The 23,284-nt window shown below is 38.3% G+C and overlaps 1 protein-coding gene across 1 annotated transcript in view; it reads right to left on the reverse strand.

Annotated features, from left to right (window-relative positions):
- The window catches only part of ME1 (malic enzyme 1), a 191,812-nt gene that overhangs the window by 100,721 nt on the left and 67,807 nt on the right, over positions 1-23,284 (reverse strand). The window contains exons 4-5 of the mRNA XM_060205440.1: positions 10,258-10,333; positions 1,981-2,142 (exon numbers count right to left, since the gene is read on the reverse strand). Coding sequence (XP_060061423.1) covers positions 1,981-2,142; positions 10,258-10,333 — 238 coding nt within the window. The remainder of the gene's footprint in view (positions 1-1,980; positions 2,143-10,257; positions 10,334-23,284) is intronic.

The raw sequence follows: 23,284 nt of genomic DNA on the forward strand, positions 1-23,284 counted from the left end.
TGATTAGCTTTGGCAATTTCTGCATCATTTCCATCTGTATTGAAAAAAAAAGAAAATTCTAACATGAAAATATGAATTGTACAGGATGTATGAACCCCTATGTTCAAAGCTGCACTGTTCACAATAGCTAAAATATGGAATCAGTAGAATACTACTCAGCTGTAAGATCAGATCTTGTGTTTTGCTGCAATATGGAACTGAAGCACACCAAACCACATGAAGTCAACCCGTAAAAGAGGGACAAATAATGGATGATTTCAGTTATAAGTGGAACTTAAGAAACAGATAGCAAAAGATAATACAGAATGAAGCATTAATAAACTATATTCTATTTCAGCAATTCTAAGGATCAAAGGGGAAGGCAGGAGAGAGTTGGAGGACAGATGAGTAAAAAAAATTGTGGTATATATGTACAGTGTAATAAATACTACTTAGTTGTGAGACTTTGTGAACACTATGGTGGTTATCCTTGGGGTGAGGGGCACAGAACTTATGATCTTGTAAACTATTATTAAATCTTTAATAAAAGTAAGCTTAAAGAAAAAAAGAGCCTTCTGACCCGCTTCTCCTCTTGCTCACACAGATCTCAGCTGAGGTTGCCCAGGACCTGCCATGCTGCTCCCAACCAGAGGAACTGAACATGTAACTCAGCTAGCCAGTAAATTTAGACTCCTCAACAGCCATAATAAGTAACCTATACCTCTGCTGATAATAGTTTATCTCATGGGGCTGAACTTTTTGTAACCAATTCATGGTTTTATGGGTCTAACCTAATCTTAGCCCTGCTAATAATTGCTTATTTTTCTATACCTAAAATATACATCCCATAATACTGTACTGCCCTAATAAAGATTTGATCGCTAAAAAGAAAAAAAAAGAAAAAAAGAAAGAGAAGACCTTACTTTTAATTTCTAGTGCCATTACCTATAACTAATCCTTAAAATTAGCAATAAAGGGTGAACAAAATATGCCCATATGATATATAACTAAAAGATTCTGAAATAAGGGGGTCGGGTGGTAGCGCAGTGGGTTAAGCGCACGTGGCGCAAAGCGCAAGGGCCGGCGTAAGGATCCCGGTTCGAGCCCCTGGATCCCCACCTGGAGGGGAGTCCCTTCACAGGCAGTGAAGCAGGTCTGCAGGTGTCTATCTTTCTCTCCCCCTCTCTGTCTTCCCCTCCTCTCTCCATTTCTCTCTGTCCTATCCAACAACGAACAACATCAACAATGGTAATAATAATAACCACAACGAGGCTACAACAACAAGGGCAACAAAAGGGGGAAAAAACGGCCTCCAGTAGCAGTGGATTCATGGTGCAGGCACCGAACCCAGCAATAACCCTGGAGGCAAAAAAAAAAAAGATTCTGAAATATTGGTGCAGGAAAGGAAGTAAAGCATCTATGTGAAGTTCAATAGAGACTTTTAGAACAAGTTACTACTGAATGTCTATGGGGCTGGGGGCCTTATGCATGTGTGATTTCATCAATCCCAGGCCTCTTATTCATCAGGATAGAGAGATAGAGATAGCTTTCTGTTCCCATAGCACCTCCCATATGGTGTCAAGACTCAAACTGGATGGTACTAGCAATGTAGGTTCCTTACCAGTGAGAAACTGCTCCCAGTCCTGAACAAGATTTTTTAAATTAATTAAACTGAGTCAGTCTTCTGGCATCAGTTCTTGTGTAATATGAAGATAACAATGAAAAATATAATATTCTAAAACATATATACTGAAAAAAAATGGTGTAATATCCCCAAAGGATATAATTTAACATGAAAGAAGCTGGCAAAAGATTAATCATATGAACGAATAGGGAAACGGAAGTAATGCTCTTATAGGAGCTGAGAGATGGGTTTGATGAAAGAGGGAGAACCTGTCAGAAAAGAATGGACTTGATTAATTTTTCTGGAAATTGGTCAAAATGCAGGAATTGGTAGTGTTTTTAAGGTGAATAGTTGTTTTATTGACTTAAATTGTTTACCTCATTTTCTGTTCCCACATCCAGAGTGACAGGCAAGCATTCCTGAGGATTCATCCCTCCACAAGCTGTGTACAGAGCCAATTTACCCACAGGGATGCCCATTCCATTACAACCAAGATCTCCCAAGCCAAGAATACGTTCTCCATCAGTCACTACAACAGCCTAGAAGGCAAAAGAAAGCATATCTACTTAGAGTTGTTTACAAATCCTGGGGCACCATTCCTAGTTGCTATTCCTGATGTTAATGCTTATGTAATGAAATATCAAGCTGTCAAAAAAATATAAATTGAATATACATAGGAAAAATTTTTATGCTTATATGGGTGGGATAATGGAAGAGCAAATTCATAGTATATATATAATATATATTATCTACTTTTTGTTAAAAATACACCCATACATGTGGTGGTTGAAAACAAAGAGTGGGTATGCACTAAGGTTCAAACTTACCAAATCGCTCAATATTCAATCATGACAGGCAAGTTAAGATGTGTAGAAGGAAATAAGGGTTCATACCAGGGATCAGAGTGAAACTCAGAACAGTTTTGTAACTAGTCACATTCCTTTTATGTACAGTGACAGTAGTGTATATAGTTAACATATAAATGGTGGAAATCTTCCAAATGCACCCATCTTTTGTTCATGCATATTGCCAACATCCTCCTATTTATCACAGCAATACTGACACATCCTCTTTATCTTCTAATGACTTGAAATTGTTCCATGATCTTTTAAAACTAAGATTGAAAAAATGAATTCATATATAAGAGAGAAAGATCCCAGAATATCACTCTGGTACATACAGCACTAGGATTGAGCTGGGAGCCTCAAGCAAAAACCCTGTCCTCTATTAGCTTAGCTATTTGCATTTGAAATATATCCAGTATAGACTACTAATACAATATCCTATACATATAATAAAATTTGCTTTAGTTCTAATCATCTTGAGTATTTATCAAGAATACATACTAATCATGTGGATATTAAAATTATATGTAATTATATATCTATATATTTAATTATATGATATATAAATATGATTTTTATATGATATGTAAGTATCATATATAAATATGATATATATATATGTCGAAATTGAAGGTAAAGACTAGTTACCTTGAATATACTTTCAAGTGTTATTGTTAGGAAACTTTTAACAAGAACAGCTATGTTGTCATATAACTTATGATCTGAACAGCAAATAACATTATATAACCTTCCAGGATTCATTAAAAGATATTTAAGTGAAAAGAGTTGCTACTTCAACTATTCTTCAGTTTCAGCATTTTTGAAAAAGGAATTTAAATGCCATAGCCTTTTCATTTGGTTCTGATAGCACATCTAAGTTGAGCTAAATATATGTCCTAAAGGATAGTGTCAAAGAAAAGTATTCCTTTACATTTGTTCCTAACTTTATTCCTTAAATTCTGATCTCATCTAACACTATTAATTCAGTTAAATAAAAATACCATAGTGAGGACTGAGAGAGCCCACCCCATATAGTATATGCCTTACAATGACATAAGGCTCTAGGCTTGAAACCTAGCATCACTAGAGAGCCGTATGGGCAGCACTGGGGAAGCTCCATGAATGGTGGAGTGGTACTGTGGTATCTTCCCCCCCCCTCTGCCTGTCTCTCCTATAAAGAAAATGGGCATTTAAGCTAAGGAGCTCTCTTAGCAGTATTACAGGCAAACGCTAGAAGAAGAAGCAGTATTACACATGCATAAATTCCAGGGTTCACTTCCTGATGCCACCTTAAATATAACAATGAAAGTGAAAAGACTTATACTGAAAGCTGTGAGACACTTCTCAAGGAAACAGAAAAAAGTTAAAAAGAAATGGAAAGGCATTCCATGCTCATGGACTGGAAGAATTAGTTTTGTCAAAATGACTGCTTTACCCAGAGTCATATACAGATTTAATGCAATCAAGGTCCCACCAAATTTCTTCAAGAGAGGAGAACAAAAGATACAAAAGTTTATTTGGAAACAGTAAATACTCAGGACATCCAAACCAATCCTTAGAGAAAAGTGCAATGGAGGCATCATGCTTCCTAATGTCAAAACATACTACAGAGCTACTATAATTAAAATGGCCTGGTATTGGCACCAAAATAGACACATAGAACTGTGGAATAGAATTGGGAGCCCAAAATTCAGTCCTTAGACCTAAAGACATCTAATTTTTACAAATTTAATTAATTAATTAATTAATTAATTAATTAATTAATGAGAGGAAGAGAGAGAGAGAGAACACCAGATATCACTTTGGTTCATGTGCTGCTGGGGATCAAACTCAAGACCTCATTCTTGAGAGTCCAACACTCTATCCACTGCACCACCTCCCGGACCACAGACAGACATATAATTTTTGAGAAGGGAGACTGAAACATCAATCAAATGGAGAAAGAAGAGATTGTTCAAAAAACGGTGTTGAAAATGGTGGGAACAAATGGTGGGGAAATTGGGTTGAAACAGGCAGAAGAATGAAACTGCACCACCACATTTTATCATATACAAAAGAAAACTCCAAATGGATCAAAAATTTAGATGTTATGCTAGAAACCATTAAATAGAGAAAAATAAAGATAGAACTCTCTCCCATATGATTTTTTGCAATGTCTTCACCAATTCAAATCCAATTACAAGAAAAACAAAAGCAAAAATTGACCAATGGGACTACATCAAATTGAAAGTCTTCTCCACAGCAAAAGGAATCACTCCCCTAACAGAGAAACCCCCTACAGAGTGGGAGAAAGTCTTTATGTACTATACATTGACGACTGGTTAAGTAAAATAAACAAAGAACTCACCTAACTCAATAAAAAGACAAACAACCTCAAGTGAAAAGTGAGGGAGAAGATATTGGCAGAATCTTCTCCAAAGAAGAGATCCAAAGGGCCATCACACATATGAAATGTTCAAAGTCACTGATGATTAGGCAAATACAAATAAAAACAATAATGAGATGCTTCTTTACACCTGTGAGAGTGTCATACATTGAGAAAGAAAGAAATATCAACTGTTGGAGAGGCTGTAGGGGTAAAAGGTACTCTCTTACATTATGGTGGAAATGTAAGTTGGTTGTTGAACTTAGAAAACAGTCTGGACCTTATGGTCCAGCAATCCCTCTTCTGGGGAGACTGGTAACCCTCCTAGATCTGGGAGACCCTACTTTTTTATAATTTGGGAAGATTCTCAGTTGGAATTTCATCAAATATGAATTCTGCCCCATTTTCTCTCTTTTCCCCTTCTTGTACCCATATGAACCAAATATTGCTCATCTTGATACTTTTTTTTTGCTCCTTCCTTCCTTCCTTCCTTCCTTCCTTCCTTCCTTCCTTCCTCCCTCCCTCCCTCCCTCCCTTCCTTCCTTACTCCCTCCCTCCCTCCCTTCCTTCCTTCCTTCCTTCCCCTCTCCTCTCCTTCCTATCTATCTATCTATCTATCTATCTATCTATCTATCTATCTATCTTATTGGATAGGGCAGAGAAAAATTGGGGGGTGGGGAGAAAGAGAGGGAGAAAGAAGGATAGACACTTGCAGTCCTACTTCACCTCTTGTGAAGTGTCCCTTCTTGCAGGTAGAGAGTAGGGGCTAGAAGCTGGGCCACTGCACATGGTAAGGTGTGCTCTTAACTGAGTATCCCTGTCCAGTCCTATTTTGGTTTTTGTAACATGCGCTCAACCAGGTGAACCATCACCTGACCCCTACTGTTTTGTTTTATATAGCTTCTGTTACCTTATCTTCTTGTTCTCTACTTCTACCTTTGGTGTCTATTTTCTTGCTTGTATATTTCCTCTCCATACTATTATGGATTTATCTCTAAATTTCCTCATTACTTCTCTGAACTTGTTGTAATACTCCATGCATTTTTTTTTTTCCCCAATTTAGTGAGCATCTCTAGCTTTGAGGTTTTCAGTAGGAGGTTTGTATCATTCGGTTGAATTTCAGGTTTTCTTCAAGCTGCTGTCTTGATCTAACACTGCAGACAAATTATATTGCCTTCTTATTCTATAATGCTCTGCAAAAGTTAGGCCTCACTTGAAGCAGATAGTCACCACAGAAGCAGGGGGTCTTGCTGCTACCCAACAGGTAGCAGGCAGGTTCAGCCAGGATCAGGCTGGATTGGGTTGCAGTTGAACTGGACATGATCTAAATTAGGCATGGTGCAGACTCAACCCAGCAGCAGGGGGCCTAGCAGGAACTAAGCAGGCTGAAGCCAGCTTTCTCAAACTGGCTCAGGCTAAGCTACATGCAGTCGAAATCCAGCAACCAGCTCAGATGTAGCTGGCCCATAGTGGGTGGCAGTGACAAAGATGGTACCCAGTCAGGCGAGCTGACGAAGCAGAGGCAGCCAGGCTGAGACAGTTGGGAGTCCACAGAGATGAAAGCCCAGTGGGGCCTGTGGCTGCAGCAACATGATCCTGGCCTGGTTGCATGGAAGTGAATAGGAAACACATTTTTTTTTACTTTAGCTGAGTCTCACTGTCCTTTCTGCACAGTTTCTGAGCTTCTTTTATCTTTTGTTATTAATTCATCTGAGGTTCAAGCTTATCTCTATTCTGGTTGTATGTTGTAATTTCTGTTGTGGTAGCAGCAATGAGAGAGAATAGGGGCTGTTAGTCCACTGCCATTTTGGTTAGAAGCTCCCCTTTTTTCCTTTCTTTCCCTAGCACTTCTTTTTTTTTTTTTTTTTAAATATTTATTTTATTTATTTATTCCCTTTTGTTGCCCTTGTTGTTTTATTGTTGCAGTTATTATTGTTGTTGTCGTTGTTGGATAGGACAGAGAGAAATGGAGAGAGGAGGGGAAGACAGAGAGGAGGAGAGAAAGATAGACACCTGCAGACCTGCTTCACCGCCTGTGAAGCGACTCCCCTGCAGGTGGGGAGCCGGGGTTCGAACCGGGATCCTTATGCCGGTCCTTGTGCTTTGCGCCACCTGCGCTTAACCTGCTGCGCTACAGCCCGACTCCCTCCCTAGCACTTCTATCTCCTTCACAGCCTATGTAGAATAAACCTTTTTCAAATGTTACTTTTATAGAACCATTTCTGTGCTTACACATGACATTCTTTTTTTTTTCAATTCTAGATTCCTTCTTTTGATTCTCAAGTCATTTCATAATCGTTAAGTTACTGTTTATTTAAACAATCTTAAGTTCACTACAGTTTAATATTAACGCTTAGCTTCAATCACATCAGCCAATTTCCTGGCTGCACAAGAATATTCTCTACCTAAATTTAATACCCCCACTCATCTCATCTATTCTCTTCTTAGGATAGAATATTCTTCCCTATCAAGTTAACAAAAGCTGGGGAGCCAGTTGGTGGCACACCTGGTTAAGCGCACACATTACAGTGCACAAGGACAAAGGTTCAAGCCCCTGGTCCACACCTGCAGGGGGAAAGCCTCACGAGTGGTGAAGAAGGGCTGTAGGTGTCTGTCTCTTTTCCTCTCTGCCTCCTCCTCCCCTCTCAATGTCTCTCTGTCTCTATCCAATAATAATTTTTAAAAAGAAGTTAACAAAAGCTAGCTTTAATTTCCAACACTGTAAGAAAAATGTAACGGTTCCAGTTTTTTCCGACTGATACCATCACCTAAATGAAGCATGTAACACACAAACTAGTTTCACTGTATATTGCCTAATAGTTGGTTGCAGTTGTTTCATGTACGCTTTCATTTGTACAATGCAAGCTACATATTTTTAATGTTTTCTTAGAGCAAATAGCTGTCACTTATTACGTGCTTACTATATGCCAGACATTATGTTTGCCTTTTTAAATAACAGTAATGATAGTAAGGATCATGAGGGCCCAAGATTAAGAATAAAAACAGTAAGGGTAGGCTCTTAGTAAAGATTTCAGACAACCAGAAACAAGGTGACTGTTTATTGCCCCGGTATAACGATTAGAGGGATATATTAATTAGACCTCTCTGCCCTAGAACTACTTCCTATGTCTTGGTGACCTCAGTCAGGAATTGGTCTTCACAAAAAGGTCAGATAGGTTTACTGAAGGTATCCCAAGTAGCATTACCTTGGTATGTGAAACTATTTAGTTAAAACACTGTGGACCAAGCCAGGGGGATCACATAATGGTTATGCAAAAGACTTTCATGCCTGAGACTCTAAGGTCTCAGGTTCAACCCCAGCATCACAGTAAGTCAGAGCTGAGCAGTGCTCTGTTCTCTCCCTTTCTGCATCTCTCTCACTAAAATAAAATCAAATCGTCTGTGGACCTCAGAGAACCTATTGCCTTTACTCAAAGAATGCAGATTACCAGCTTTAGGGATAGCTTCCAAAACCTTTTTTTTCATCCCAGAAAAACCTTTTTTAAGGCAGACCACAGGTGCAGAAGCAAGCTTTTGCTACACTCCTTGTCCCCTTCCTCTCTCCTTGCCACCCCTGATTCCTTTAGTTCAAGATTTATATCCTTTTCTTCCCAGCTCAAATCAGGACCTGAGTAACCACTGTAGTCTCCCCCATGTGCATGCTACTAAGTTGATTACTCCTCTGCTAACGTGTCTTAAGCTGTTTTGATTACTTATCCAACCAGAGAAGAATCTAGAGATGGCAGAATTTTGCCCTGTATCCTGACAATTTATTCATAAAACTCTCTCTACATTCCTACTTGAAATGTAAATATCCTTCTTCCTAAGGATCATCTAAACTTCATAGAACTGACACATTAGGGTAGCTTATAAGGACAGAGTTTATGGGCAGTACCCCCTATTTAAAGGGAGAAAAAAAATCAAGGAAATAATTTAGGCAGGTAAAGTGAAAAAATTAGGAAGAGTGAAAATACTTTGGTTTACAAGTTCGCCTAGTATGAGTCTTAAAGGACCAAGGACTCAATTCTAGCCATGATTGTTCAAACATAAAAGTTGAAGAAAGCCACATTTCAGGAATCATAACTGAAGAGCCTTTGTAGAACAAAATATATACATTTATTTAAACTTGGTCTTAAGATACCACAAAGTTGTTGGGCACCTAACAAGGGTAGAGAGGAAGTCAAAAAGAGGACATTTTACTTTCTTACACTAAGAAAGTAGAATAGCACTATGTTTATAGGAAAGGACTTTAAGAACAAGGACTTTAGAAAAAAGTAACACCAGCACCAGGTGGTGGAGCACCTGGTAGCGTGCACATATTACCATGCACAAGGCCCTGGGTTCAAGCCCCAGTTTGTCACCTGTGTGGGAAACTTTATAAGTGATGAAGCATGTCTGCAAGTGTCTATCTTTCGCTCTCCCTTTCTTCCTCTCCCTCTCCTTACTCAATTTCTCTCTGTCACAGCAAATAAAAATAGAAAGAAAAAGAAAAAGGGAAAAATGACGACTAGAGTAGTGGATTCATAGTGCTGGCACCAAGCCCCAGTGATAATCCTGGTGGAAATAAAATAATAATAATGATAATAATAATAATAATAATAATAAAAAGAAAGAAAGAAAAGGAAAACACAAAGTGAAACTTGGACCAGATGGGGTATACTGCAACTATACAAAAGACTGAGGAAGGAGGCGATAGGCAGGGGTAAAGAGGACTTGGGGCTGTCAGAGTATGATGACAGAAAGTACCCAAATTGGGGTGAGAATGCTCCCCAGACACCTACTTTGTGGAGATGAGAAACTGGATCTATGTGTCAACAACCACACTATAAACCATTAACACCCCCCCCCAAATAAAATTAGAAAGAGAAAAGGAAAGAAAAGGCTCTGAAACCTGCATTCAATACCCAACCCCACCATAAACTAATCTGTAACCCACCTGTGTCTTCCTTTCTTAACTGATTTAGCATGATAATCACCGTAGTTAATCCAGGTAAAGAATCACACTGGAATCCACCAAGTTGGTTACTTTTGTTACCCTATTTTCACAAGCCCAAGCAGAGAGAAAGTCAGGTGAGCTACTTAAGATCCAAACAATAAAGAAAATGAGTCAACAGATTGCTTTCCTTAGTGCTTAAAGTACAGAAGGTTAAAATTTTTACATAGCTAAAGGAAATTCAGATACTAGTTCACATTTCTCAACACTTAGTTTGAATAAGGAAGTACTAAGTAATTAAATATAAATAAGAAGAAACACTGAAAAAATAGTATCAGAAAAAATGATTTATTATGCAAAAATAAGAGATAGGAAAAGGTGATATTCACTAATAAAGCTAGTGAATGCATAATATCATGAAAACTATCAAAATGTCACTGGTAACAAATTTTTACAAGAATAAATGTATAGAAAAAACAAATCTGTCATAGTAGAAAAATTGATAACTTACCTTGATAAAATCTTCTGGCCAGGCATTAAGAACTGATGCAATATGCCCTCGATCATGGATACTAATAAACAGACCTCTGAATAATAACAGGGGGAAAGCAGTAGTTTTAATTTAATTTAGAATTATCAAACTATCACCAATATTTTCAAAAATTATGTCAGCTTAATATATTTATATTTTTATCTAGCAAAAATAACCCCCTTAAGCAAGGAATAAGTAAGTTAAAAATAAACATTAACAGCTACAATAAAGGTAGTCTGTTATTATTTCCTTTCATTTTATTGAAGAAATGTTTTACTGGACTGCTGTTGTCCCAGAGGTAGAGTTCAAAATACCTTACCCATGACCAGATTGCCCTCTCCCTCTGAGGCAAGCTAGGTTAGTCAGGAGAGATCATCTATCTCTACTGCCACACCTATATAAGATCAGAAGAAGTCTAAGGGACACAAGAGTAACCATTTCCCTAAGAACCAAATTGCAAAAACGAGCTGGAAGAAAAGAATTGGAATCCTGGTGTTCACTGAAAAATCCACTGTAGTTTCATTATAATAAAATCTCTATGCAAATTGGGAAATGTCTCATCATGTACCAAATGCTATGAAAGTTTCAGAAGTAAACAAATATGGTCAGAAGATGACCTCACTAATGGGTCCAGGAACCACACCTCTCCAGAGCCCTACACTAGGGAAAGATAGAAACAGGGTGGGGGTATGGATTGACCTGCCAATGTCCTTGTGCAGTAGAGAAGCAATTATAGAAGCCAGACCTTCTACCTTCTGCTCTCCATAGAGAACTCTGATCCATACTCCTAGAGAGATAAAGAACAGGAATCTTCCAATGGAGGGGATGGGATATGGAACTCTGGTGGTAGGAACTATATGGAATTGTATCCCTCGTATCCTACAATCTTGTTAATCATTATTAAATTACTAATGAAAATTATGTTAAAAAAAAAAAGGAGAGGGACACAAATTCTGGGAAAACATGCCCTTTCTAGGAAATTCTTTCTGAAAGGACCTAAATAATCTGGATCCCCAAAATAAGGAGCTCAAAATTTACCCTAGAATCAGTCTGCACTCTATGCTGAGTGTGTACTTTTATTTTCTTCCTTTTTAATTAATTAATTATCTAATTAATTTCTCTCCTGCTAAATATGATTGAGTAGTTCAATTCACTCTAGAACCTGCCCACACTCTTGAATGTCCAATGTTCCAGTAAATCAAATCCAGCACTGGTATCGTTGGCCCTGAATTCCTCCTGGACCTTGACAACAACCTGTATCTTGGATCAAGGTGCACTTTCTCTTACCTCCCCAGACCTTATTCTCTATCATCTCTTACAGAAAACAACCAAATCCTCCCCTGATAACATCTGAGTTATAGGACACTATGTCCTCAATCCCTAGTCTCCTCTTTCTCTCTCTCCCCTCTTTTGAATCCATGAGTCTGCTGAAATAGACCACAGTTTAAAAATGATTCTTAAATATTTTTCACTTAGAAATTAATTCTTTATACATAAAATTTAAATAACCTAAATTCTAAACTGATTACAATGCTTCACTAAAGTATCAATAATATACGTAATAATACTTTTAAAAACCACACACATAAGCAAGCATTTTCAATGTGATGCTGCAAACATGTATTAGTGACTAATTAATGATTTGCAGTTTTTTTGTGATGTCAGTTGCTGTTTGCAAATCTATTATTTAAATTCTCAACTGAAATATTTAACACAGTTCACCCACCAATTCTGTTTTCTATTTCCCACATTTCTATTAAAGTCTTATCAGTGACAATAATTTTGAAATTATCAAAGGTTTTATAATAAATAAAAGGTACAGTTTAGTATTATTAAACATAGCTTAAAACATAGAAACTCCCTTTCACATAATACCCATTTAAGTATAATCTTGCCAGCTAACCAGAAACCTTCCAAATGTTTTTTTCTCAAATGAAAACCTCCTAAGAGTAACCACTACTCTGAGTTTTATGGTATCAATTGCTTAACTTACAGTTTTTTTTTTCCCATCTAAATTATAAACTATCCCTAGACACCACTACTTAATTTGCCTGGTAAAGTTTCCCACAATCTGGATTTTGTTGATTGTATCCCTATGGTATAGATTAACATGCAAATGTTTCCTCTCAGTTTCTTGGAAAATTGGTAATTGAATCTGAAGACATAATCAAATTCACATTAAATTTTCATAGGACATTACATGGTTTGGCATTATTAAAAGATGCATAAACATCTCAAATTCTTCTGGTGTGATTTTAGCAGTTGCTTTACTTAATAACTAAACTGGTGTTATTCCAATTTTATTAATCATTTTTTATTTTTTGGGACACTTGCTTAAAGAGAAAGTTCATCATTTTTGTTGTTTGACTACCCAGTGAAAAGGCTGATATAAGGAAGTGTAAAAACTTGATTTTTCTTCTTAAGCAGTTTTTTAACATAAAAAGGTCATTTGTCACAATCTTTCAAAAGTTTCTACTAAGTTTTATATACGTGTGTATAGGTTTTTTGATATGTAATATAAACTCATGGACAGAAACATATTAGATGTGTTTTAATCCATCACAGTTACCTTTACTGATATTCAAATTGACACCTATTAGCCAGTGAGGAATCCTTCATATTAACCCAAGTTCTTTTAATGTAACTAAAGTAATTTCCTCTTTATTTTTAACATTTTTCTTTTATTATCTTAATTTATTTATTCGATAGAGACAGCCAGAAATCCAGACAGAACAGCGTGATTGAGAGGGAGAAAGACAGAGGGACACTGCAGCACTGCTTCGCCACTTGAAAAGTTTCCCCCCTGTAGGTGGAGACCAGGAGTTTGAGCCAGAGTTCTTGAGCACTGTAACATGTGCACTCAGCTAGGTGTGCTGCCACTGGGCCTCACTACAGTAATTTTCAAGTTTTGCTGATCTCTGTTATAAGATAGTTTACTGTCTTTTTTTGCCTCCAGTCGTTGGGGCTTGGTGCCAGCACTTTGAATCCACTACTTCTACAGGCCATTCCCCCCCAGCCCACCTCATCCATTTTATTAGATAGGACACAGAGAATTTGAGAAAGACGGAGGTATAGAGAGAAGGAAAGAAAGATAAAACACATGCAGACCTGCTTTACCTTCTGTGAAGTGGACTGCCTACAGGCAGGGAGCGGGGCGCCAACTGGGTCCTTGCCTTGGTAATGTGTACATTTAACTGGATGTACCACTGCCCCTACTGTGTCTTTTTTAAGTTAGTAATTGAATAATGGTTTACAAAATTATATGATGACAGAGAGGCTCACCGAGTCTTGAAAATGTTTGCCCCAGGCTTGAAATAAGTCACTTCTCCAAGAGGCCAGAGGATGTGGTGACTTACATGCACCAAGTGTGGGTATGAAAATACTCCAGAATGATCATTCTGTGAAACAATGTTAAAGCACTGATTAAAAAAAAAAAAAAAGACGAGAATCGGGCGGTAGTGCAGCGGGTTAGAAGTGTGTGGTGCAAAGCTCAAAGATCCCCCTAAGGAACCAGGTTCAAGGCCTTGGCTCCCCACCTGGAGGGGAGTCACTTCACAAGCGGTGAAGCAGGTCTGCAGCTGTCTTTGTCTCCCCCTCTGTCTTCCCCTCCTCTCTCCATTTCTTTCTGTCCTATCCAAGAACGACAACAATAACAACAACAATAATAACTACAGCAGTAAAAAAAAAAAAGGCCAACAAAAGGGAATAAAAAAAAAGATACAGGTATTTCAAGATCATAGTCTACATAATAGGAATTCCTACTATTACTACTTGGTCAAGGCATTATTACAGAAAAATTACAAAATAATGTTAACATTCACTTTTTATATATAGCCAGTGAAATCTTTTTTAAGTTTTTTTGTGTGAAATATTTCTATTTATTATTATAGATAGAGAGAAATGGAGAGAGGAGGAAAAGACAGAGAGGGAAAGAGGCAGAGAGACACCTGTAGCCTTACTTCACAACTAGTGAGGCTTTCCCTCCTGCAAGTGGGGATCAGGGGCTTGAACCCAGGTCCTTGTACACTGTAGTGTGTGGCTTGACCAGGTGCATCACTGCTTGGCCCCCTAGCCAGCAAAGTCTTCAGTTCTCTAGTAAAGCACAATTCTCTAGTTAAGTTTGACACTAACATTTCCTAGCAAATTCAGCCTGCCACTCTCTGACAGGATCGATTCACACCTTTCTTTCCCTTACATCTCTTACAACTCATCTCCCTCTCACTCTCAGTTGATTAGCAAATCTTAAATTTCAAATAGAAAATGATGCAATAAGAAGAAAATTCTCTAGTAAAAACTCTATTAATCTGGGGAGTCTGGCAGTGGAGTATCCAGTTAAGTGCAAACAGTACAAGGCTTAAGGACCTGCACAAGGATCCTGGTTGGAACTCCAGCTCCCTATCAGCGGGGGGTGGGGGACCCTTTCAGAAGTGGTGAAGCAAGTCTGCAGGTGTCTTTCTTTTCCCTTCTCCATCTCCCCCTCCCCCTTCAATTTTTTTCTGTTTTAGTCAATAAAAACCGGGGGTGGGGGGTGGGGTGGGGAAATGGCTGCCAAGAGCAGTGGATTCTTAGTATAGGCACTGAGCCCCAGCAATAACCCTGGAGATAAGCAAAAGAACTCCATTATCTGCAGACATTACTTTTTTAGAATAATGTTTGATTCTCAGCAACAATGAACAGAAAATACATAGGTTTCCTGTATATTCCCTATTCCCACACAAGCATAGCCGCCTCCATTAGCAAGTCTTTATTTCAGCTTTTCAAAGGCTTCCTTCCAGCAATTATCACATCTCAGTGTCAATTTCTCTACTGGATCATTCTTATATGCACAAAACCTGATACAAAAGAAAAAAAAAAACAAAACCAAAAACCTCTGTCCTACTTTCTTCAAAGATTTGCATGTTCTTATTGCCTATATTTCTTTGCCTCCATTTTCGACTCAAACCATTAAAAAGACTTTCTTGTTCTCACTTCAAAGCAACACTTACCAGCAAAGGTTACTGAAAACTGACATCTGACAAAAGGCAAAAACCACTCTCAACTGTCATCTTGCCTGACTTCTCAAATGTGCTTGACATGAAAATTTAATTATAACGGTTATAATGATGATTCTCAAAGTTCTGTCAAATCCTCCCTTGAGTCCTCAACTGAACAATTAAGCATCTACTTATCGTCAATCAGGCTTCAATTCAAAATTCAGTTCCTCAGATTGACGTTCTTCATTGACAACAATCAAAATACCTTCACTCTAACACCATTATCTTCATTATACTTGTATCTAAAATTATCTTATTTATTTTTCATATACTTATGTCACCACCACCCCAGTAAACATATACAAAGCAGCAAGCTCCTTATGTAGAGTTTTTCTATTAAATATTATTTGTTTTTTAGCATAATGGTTATGCAAAAGACTTATATGCCCAAGGCTCCAAGGTCCCAGGCTCCAAGATCCCAGGTTAAATACCTAGCACCACCATAAGCCAGAGCTGAGCAATGCTCTGGTTAAAAATAAATAAGTAAAATATCATTTTACTTTAGTAAGAAAGAGAAGAACACTGTTCATCTCTGGCTTATGCTAGTGCTGGGAATTGAACCTCAGACACAGAACCTTTGCATAACTTTGATGCAGTCTCCCTAGTCAGAGATTTTATATACATACATATATGTAATCCTGATGCATATTATGCAAAATATGTAGTGAATTCAGTGTTATAAAATAAGACTATGATATAATCAAATCTTTTAAGTAGTGTACAAAGATACACACACATGAAATAAACCCAGACTTATACCAAATATTACCTTAGGATAGCAAACACTATAGGTAGGTTAGTAATACCTGATTAAAAAATATATAATTTTGCCATTTGGCACTAAGTTAAATCTTTTCCGGTATTTTTGCCACTTCATATGAATTTATTTTGCTTCTCCAAAGATGACTGTAAGCTTTTTATAAGCTTTTTATAATATTTCTTTTGGATTCCTATCATATCCCACTACACAACTGGCAGGATTGTAAGCATTATAACGTTAAGATGAAATATATTTGACATATTAATAGGGCAGTTTTGATGACTTATTTAAGATGTTCTTGGCAATATACTATTAAATAATATTTCTTGGGAACTTCTTAGTTAGCCAAGGTTTTTCAGAGTAACACTGGTCTGAAGAAATAGCATTTTAAGAGGCATAAGAATGTTACTAAAATTTACATTAGTTAAATGCTAAGATTTATTATACAAAGATATGAGTATATTTTCAATGGGAGAGTCATTTGGACATCTTTAATCTCTTGCAGGATCAGAAATTTATTTGTGGCAAAATGCTGAGTCCTGGAAAGAGAACAACAAATGGTCTATAATGTCCCATCAATGTCAACCATTTTAAGAGAATAATCTGCAAAACTCCTTGGAATGTTCCCCTGAGCAGAAACCTCAATGAGATATACAAAAGAGTTTCAGTAGAAAGATGACACATACTTGTTTGTTGCTGAGTAGGCTAGGGAACATTAATCTTCAACAGATATAGAGAGCCATAAAATTAATAGTTCAGAAAACAAAGTTATTTATCATTATTAAGGTTTTTTTTTTTTTTAATGTATAACTCCACTGTGCCAGTGACTACTTTCTTTTCTTTTCTTTTTTTTTTTTTTTTTTTTGCCTCCAGGGTTATTGCTGGGGCTGGGTGCCTATACCACTAATCCACTGCTCCTGGAGGTTATTTTTACCCCCTTTTGTTGCCCTTGTTGTTTTGTTGTTGTTGTGGTTATTATTGTTGTTATTAATGTTGTTGTTGGATAGGACAGAGAGAAATCGAGAGAGGAGGGAAGACAGAAGGCGGGGGGTGGAGAAAGACAGACACCTGCAGACCTTCTTCACCACTTGTGAAGAGACCCCTGCAGGTGAGGAGCCGGGGATTCAAATTGGAATCCTTGAGCCAGTCCTTGTGCTTTGCGCCATGTGTGCTACCACCGACCGCCTTCTTTTTCTTTTTCTTTTGATAGAAGATGAAGAAGAGAGGATGGACACCTGTAATGCTACTCAACCATTTGTCAAGCGTTCCCCCTGCAGATGGGGGGTAGGGGTTTGAAGTCAGTATTATGCATGGTATTGTGTACATTCTACTGGGTTCACATCCACTTGGCCACCATTATTCAAAAAATATTTATGTTTATTCTTTAATGCTAGAGAGAGAAATAATCAAGTCACCACACTGGCATGGGCAATGTCAAGGATTCATTGTAATATCATTCTTGATATTACAATGCCTTATCCACTGTGCCACCTACCTGCCCAGGCCTTATTATTTTATGTGCTTGCTTCTTTTTAAATATTTTATTTATTGGACAGAGACAGACAATTGAGAGAGAAGGTGGAGAGAGACACCTGCATCACTGTCCCGCTGAGTGTGAAGGTTCTTATTCTGCAGGTGGGGACTGGGGGCTTGAACCTGAGTTCTTACACACTGTAACATATAGACTCAACCAGGTGTACCACTAAATCCCTTTCCTTTTTTAAAAAATTTATTTATTCCCTTTTGTTGCCCTTGTTTTATTGTTGTAGTTGTTACTGTTGTTACTGATGTCATTGTTTTTGGATAGGACAGAGAGAAATGGAGAGAGGAGGGGAAGACAGAGAGGGGGAGAGAAAGATAGACACCTGCAGACCTGCTTCACCACTTATGAAGCGACTCCTCTGCAGGTGGGGAGCCGAGGGCTCGAACCCAATCCTTATGCTGTCCTCTCCTCTCCCTCCCTCCCTCCCTCCCTTTCTCCTCTCCTCTCCTCTCCTCTCCTCTCCTCTCCTCTCCTCTCCTCTCCTCTCCTCTCCTCTCCTCTCCTCTCCTCTCCTCTCCTCTCCTCTCCTCTCCTCTCCCCTCCCCTCTTCTCTCTCCTCTCCTCTCTCTCTCTCCCCTCCCCTCCTCTCTCTCTCCCCTCCCCTCCTCTCTCTCTCCTCTCCTCTCTCTCCTCTCCTCTCTCTCCTCTCCTCTCTCCCCTCCCCTCCCCTCCTCTCCCCTCTCCCTCCTCTCCTCTCCCCTCCTCTCCTCTCCCCTCTCCTCTCTTCTCCCTTTCCTCTCCCTCTCCCCTCTCCTCTCCCTCTCCCCTCTCCCCTCCCTCTCCTCTCCCTCTCCTCTCCCTCTCCTCTCCCTCTTCTCTTCCTCTCCTTTCTCTCTCCTCTCTTCTCCCTTCCTCTTTTCTCCCTTCCTTTCCTTTCCTTTCCTTTTTCCTTTCCTTTCCTTCCCTTCCCTTTCTCCTCTCCTTCCTTCCTTTCTTTCTTTCTTTCTTTCTTTCTTTCTTTCTTTCTTTCTTTCTTTCTTTCTTTCTCTTTCCTCCTTTACCAGTGGTCTTTTTGTATAAGCATTAAGTTATCTCTCTCATTATTATTTTAAACATGAATGAAATAATAGACCATTTCTACATCTGTTCTTGTTGACTAATTTCTTTTAAACATATTTATTCAAAATACTGTGAACATGCCAATTACAGATTCTCATACTTTCATATCTATTTTCTGTTAGAACTGAGAACACTTTAAATGTGAATCATTTTCTCATGTACACAGTTCAAACTTTTCTCATAATCTCTAACAGTGTATATATTCTGCTCTCAGAGCAGATTTATAAGATGAGATAATATTACTTCTTTGTGTTGTCTCAGATAACATCCCTAATGAAGTTTATTTCATGACAAAATAGAGTGCGTTTTTCTAACATGCAGTTTTCGGTTATAACTGCCACTGTATTTGATCAGTCTTCTTGTATGAAGACAATGTTGCCCCCTTCCTGTGTGGATACTCCACTTGCCTCATGAAAGCTCTCCAGTTTCTGAAGTAGGAAGCCCACCTACAGGGATGCCCTCCTCACCCCCACTGGGCTCCAACACCTGGCTCTGAACCACATTTTTGCAGAGATACACTGCTTTCCCCTTGCTTGGCTACCACACCCCTGAATCAGGCTGCTCTCTCACACATGTGCTCTTAACCCTTTCCAGACTCCAACATTCTACACTGCATCTGTGAGCCTTTTAGTTAGTGATTAATGGAACATGAAGCAGAAAAAAGGCACAGGTTGATTGCAGCTGTTACCTCTGAGGAACATAAAAAAAAAGTGCTAAAAGAACCTATAATTATCCACTTCTGCTGGAAGAATATATATAATCTTTATCTACCTATCTATCTACAATTTCAGTCAAGTCTGTGATGTAAGGACCTACTATGTCATATACACTTTTTCAAGTATAACACTTCTGGTAGACTGCACTTTGTTCTCACTAGGGTTTCTTGTCTTTTGACATTTGTTTTTATATCCCTCCTCCAAATTATCTATCCTGATTAAGCTTCCTTCTTTATTCATCTCTATTGCATCCATCCTGCCATCTCTTCTTCTTCTTCCTCTTCCTCTTCTTTTAATATAGAGACAAAGAGGTAGAGAGGCAGAGATAAAGAGTGAAAGAGACCACAGCACCAAAGCTTCCTTTAAGACAGCGGGGGCCGGGCTGACACCTGGGTTGTAAGCATGGCAAAGAAGCTGCCATTCATTAACTCCCTTGCCTTTTTCTATTTCCATCACCTCCTTTCTAAAAACGTCCAAATATAAAACCAGCTAAGACCTTTTCCTCAGATTCGACTGCAGGGTGATATTTGAAAACAGCATTTAACCACATTGGTCTGGAACTTCTGTTCTCTCCAGAGTCAGATATATATGTATATATATCCTCACAACTCAACGTCATTTCCACAAATGCCTTCTACTAACTATTAATATTATTCACAAAAGCTATTTTCATAATATCTCTACTCCCTACCCCCACACCTGAATACCCTCATTAGATGAAAACACTTTTTTTTCACTCCATAGATAAAACTGAGGGTCATAGAAATCTATCTCTAAATTTCCTTCAATTTTCACTATTCATTAGCAAAAAGAGTATCTATATCTTTGTCCTCTAGTCCAGTTTACCCCCTTACATGTTCACTCTCAGATCATCCTTTTCCTTTTTGCACACTCTTCTTTATTTTTGCTTAAGCCTTCAGTACTGACATTCTTCATGTTCAAAAACACTCCGTCTAAATTATAGTCTTGCTGGGCTAGCTTCCTGGGTGTTTCTTCATGGGGATGTGCTCTTAGGGTTGGAGAGAACTCGACCGGAGCCATGCTGGGCTGCTGCTTACTCAACGATGCGGGAGAGGGACCAGGAACTCGTGGCAGAGCGGGAACGCAATGCAATGCCTTTATTGATCAAAGACAACACATATACATATACATATACATATACATATACATATACATATACATATACATATACATATACATATACATATACATATACATATACATATACATATACATATACATATACATATACATATATCTTTAACTGGAAGTGGCAAGTGGGAAAAGGAAATGGCTAGGAGAGGGCATGGAGAAAAGAGTGTGAAGATAGAAAGCTTCCATAGCAGCTGTTGCAAAGGTTCTAACCAGTGAGATTAACCAACACCCTGCAGTTAGGGCGGGTCTCAGGCAAAACAATGATTATGTAAATAGACCATAGTGTCAGCTATGGAGCAGGGGGGCTGGCATAACGCCCACCATAGTCTAATCGTCCTGCTTCACTCCCACTCTTGGTCTCATTATAAAGATCTACTTTGCTTCAGTATTTTGTTTCTGTTGAATGTCTGACCTTTTGACTTTATCTTCCTTCCATTTCTGGTCCCAACTTCGTTCTTGGAATTTAAACAACTAATTCAGTCTGAGAACTATTTGGTTTCCAACTCTGGGTGATCTTTTAAAAAGTTTCCCTTAGGCATCCTTCCAATACCTCCAGCTCCTCGTCACTGCTAGGCTAGTTCCTAATTGCTTATCAGAGGCAGTGCAAGTGTTACATCCTCTTGGAAATACTTGCTGATGCACATTCAAGCTGAGTTTGGAAATCTCTCTGTAATCTCATAAAACTTTGGTATTTTTCTGTAACATAACATTTATGTTGTCATGTAATTTTTCATTTACAACTAGATTATTAAAGTATGAACTTTCTAAGTCGGTAGTTCTGCATTTCGTAAAAATAAAACAAAATAAGGAGAAGAAAGGGTATGGTAGAAATAGAAGGAACTAATAGAAGGAGAAAGGAAGATAATTCAGACAAAATTATGGTACTAACAGATCCAATAGCAGGCAAAGTACTACAGTAAAAAAAATTGAAATAGAGAACACACAGGAACTATGAGGTCAATGAAGATAATGGAGGGAGAGGGCTAAAAATGAAACAAGCTAGAAATTAAAGTTTAGGGGCAAAGTCTGTGTTAAATAATAGCACTCACTCGTGGAATCTACAGAGCTGAAACACATGAACTTGCAAAAAGAAATCAAAGGAACTGTCTCTAAGACTGTGAGAACTATGGTAGTTATTATGAGGGATACGGGCATAGAACTTTGGTGGGGCAGTATAATTTAACAACCTTATATATCACTATTAATCACAAATAAAGTAAGAAACAAAGCAACAGATTAATGTACAAAAATAAAAGGAGGGATCACACTTAATGCCTTGTTCCAAAATCTGGAACATCTGGGGCTGCAGTATCAGCAATTTGAGATATTTATATTAATACAGAGGCAGCACAGTTCTTGAGACAATTTTCTCAAAGAATTTGAGAAACAATGAGAGAACCAATTAACAGTTTTAGAGCTACAATGTCTCAGAAAAAAAACACAAATTATAAGATGGGACTGGGTGGTGTCTTACCCAATAAAGAGCATAGGTTACCATGAATGAGGACCCAAGTTGGAGCCCTGGGCAGGCACATGTGAGTGCTTGTAAGGGAGAAAAGTTTCACAAGCAGTGGAACTGTGCTGAGGCTTCTATATGTCTGCCTGTCTGTTTGTCTGTCAGTCTATCTTTCCCCTTCTCTCCCCTGCCCTCTCTCTACCTCTCATCTTCAATAAAGAAGGAGGAGGAAGAGGTGAAGATGAAGAAAGAGAAGGAGGAGAAGGGGAAGGGGAAGGGGAAGGGGAAGGGGAAGGAAGGAAGGAAGGAAGGAAAGAAGGAAGGAAGAAAGAAAGAAGGAAAGAAAGAAAGAAGGAAAGAAAAAGAAAGGAAGGAAAGTGCCAGGAGCAGTGGTGTTATACACACCAGGTCCCAATGATAACCCCATTGAGGGGAAATTATAAGATGACACTAGGAAGAACAGTTTATAAAGTTTAGGAAGAACAGTAAATAAAATAGTTAAAGTATTTTCAGCCTCAATCTGGTTTAATGTAGAAGTAAAACTAGGATGAGACAGACGCTATAAGTTGGGGAAAACCTAGAAGGAAGGTGCAGGGGTCAATGGAATTATTAAGTGGAATTTTTTTTAACTGAGACCAGGGAAGAAGGTAAATTCCCTATTGTCTCTGCCACCTTCTTTCTTTGCAAAGATTTATTTATTGCCATCAATGCTATCATGGAGACTTGATGAATGTATGCCAACTCCACCTTTCCTGGAGGTTTTTCCTTCCTTCCTTCCTTCCTTCCTTCCTTCCTTCCTTCCTTCCTTCCTCCCTTCCTTCCTTCCTTCCTTCCTTCCTTCCTTCGATCCTTCCTTTCTTCTTTACTTTCTTTTTTTCTGATATAGAAAGAAGTACAGAGAGGACAGGAAGAGAGAGATAGAAAAAGACACATGTAGCACTTCCCCACTGCTCATGAAATGTGCCCCCAAAGGCGAGGAAATGAGGCAAGAACCCAACTCCTCATGCATGATAATGTAGACATTCTATCTGGTGCCTGCCACTGACTTTCAAAAGTAAAATTAATTTTATTATTATATAACATATGAGCATTACTAATATGATTGATTTTTTAGAATTTCAATTTTAACTAATCAGTTTATTTATTATATCTATTTATTCATTCATTTTTAAATTTATTTTCCCTTTTGTTGCCCTTGTTTTTTTATTGTTGTTGTAGTTATTATTGTTGTTATTTATGCCATTGTTGGATAGGACAGAGAGAAATGGAGAGAGGATGGGAAGA

The sequence above is a fragment of the Erinaceus europaeus genome, chromosome 13 (genome assembly GCF_950295315.1).
Source record: "Erinaceus europaeus chromosome 13, mEriEur2.1, whole genome shotgun sequence".
NCBI classification, from domain to species: domain Eukaryota; kingdom Metazoa; phylum Chordata; class Mammalia; order Eulipotyphla; family Erinaceidae; genus Erinaceus; species Erinaceus europaeus.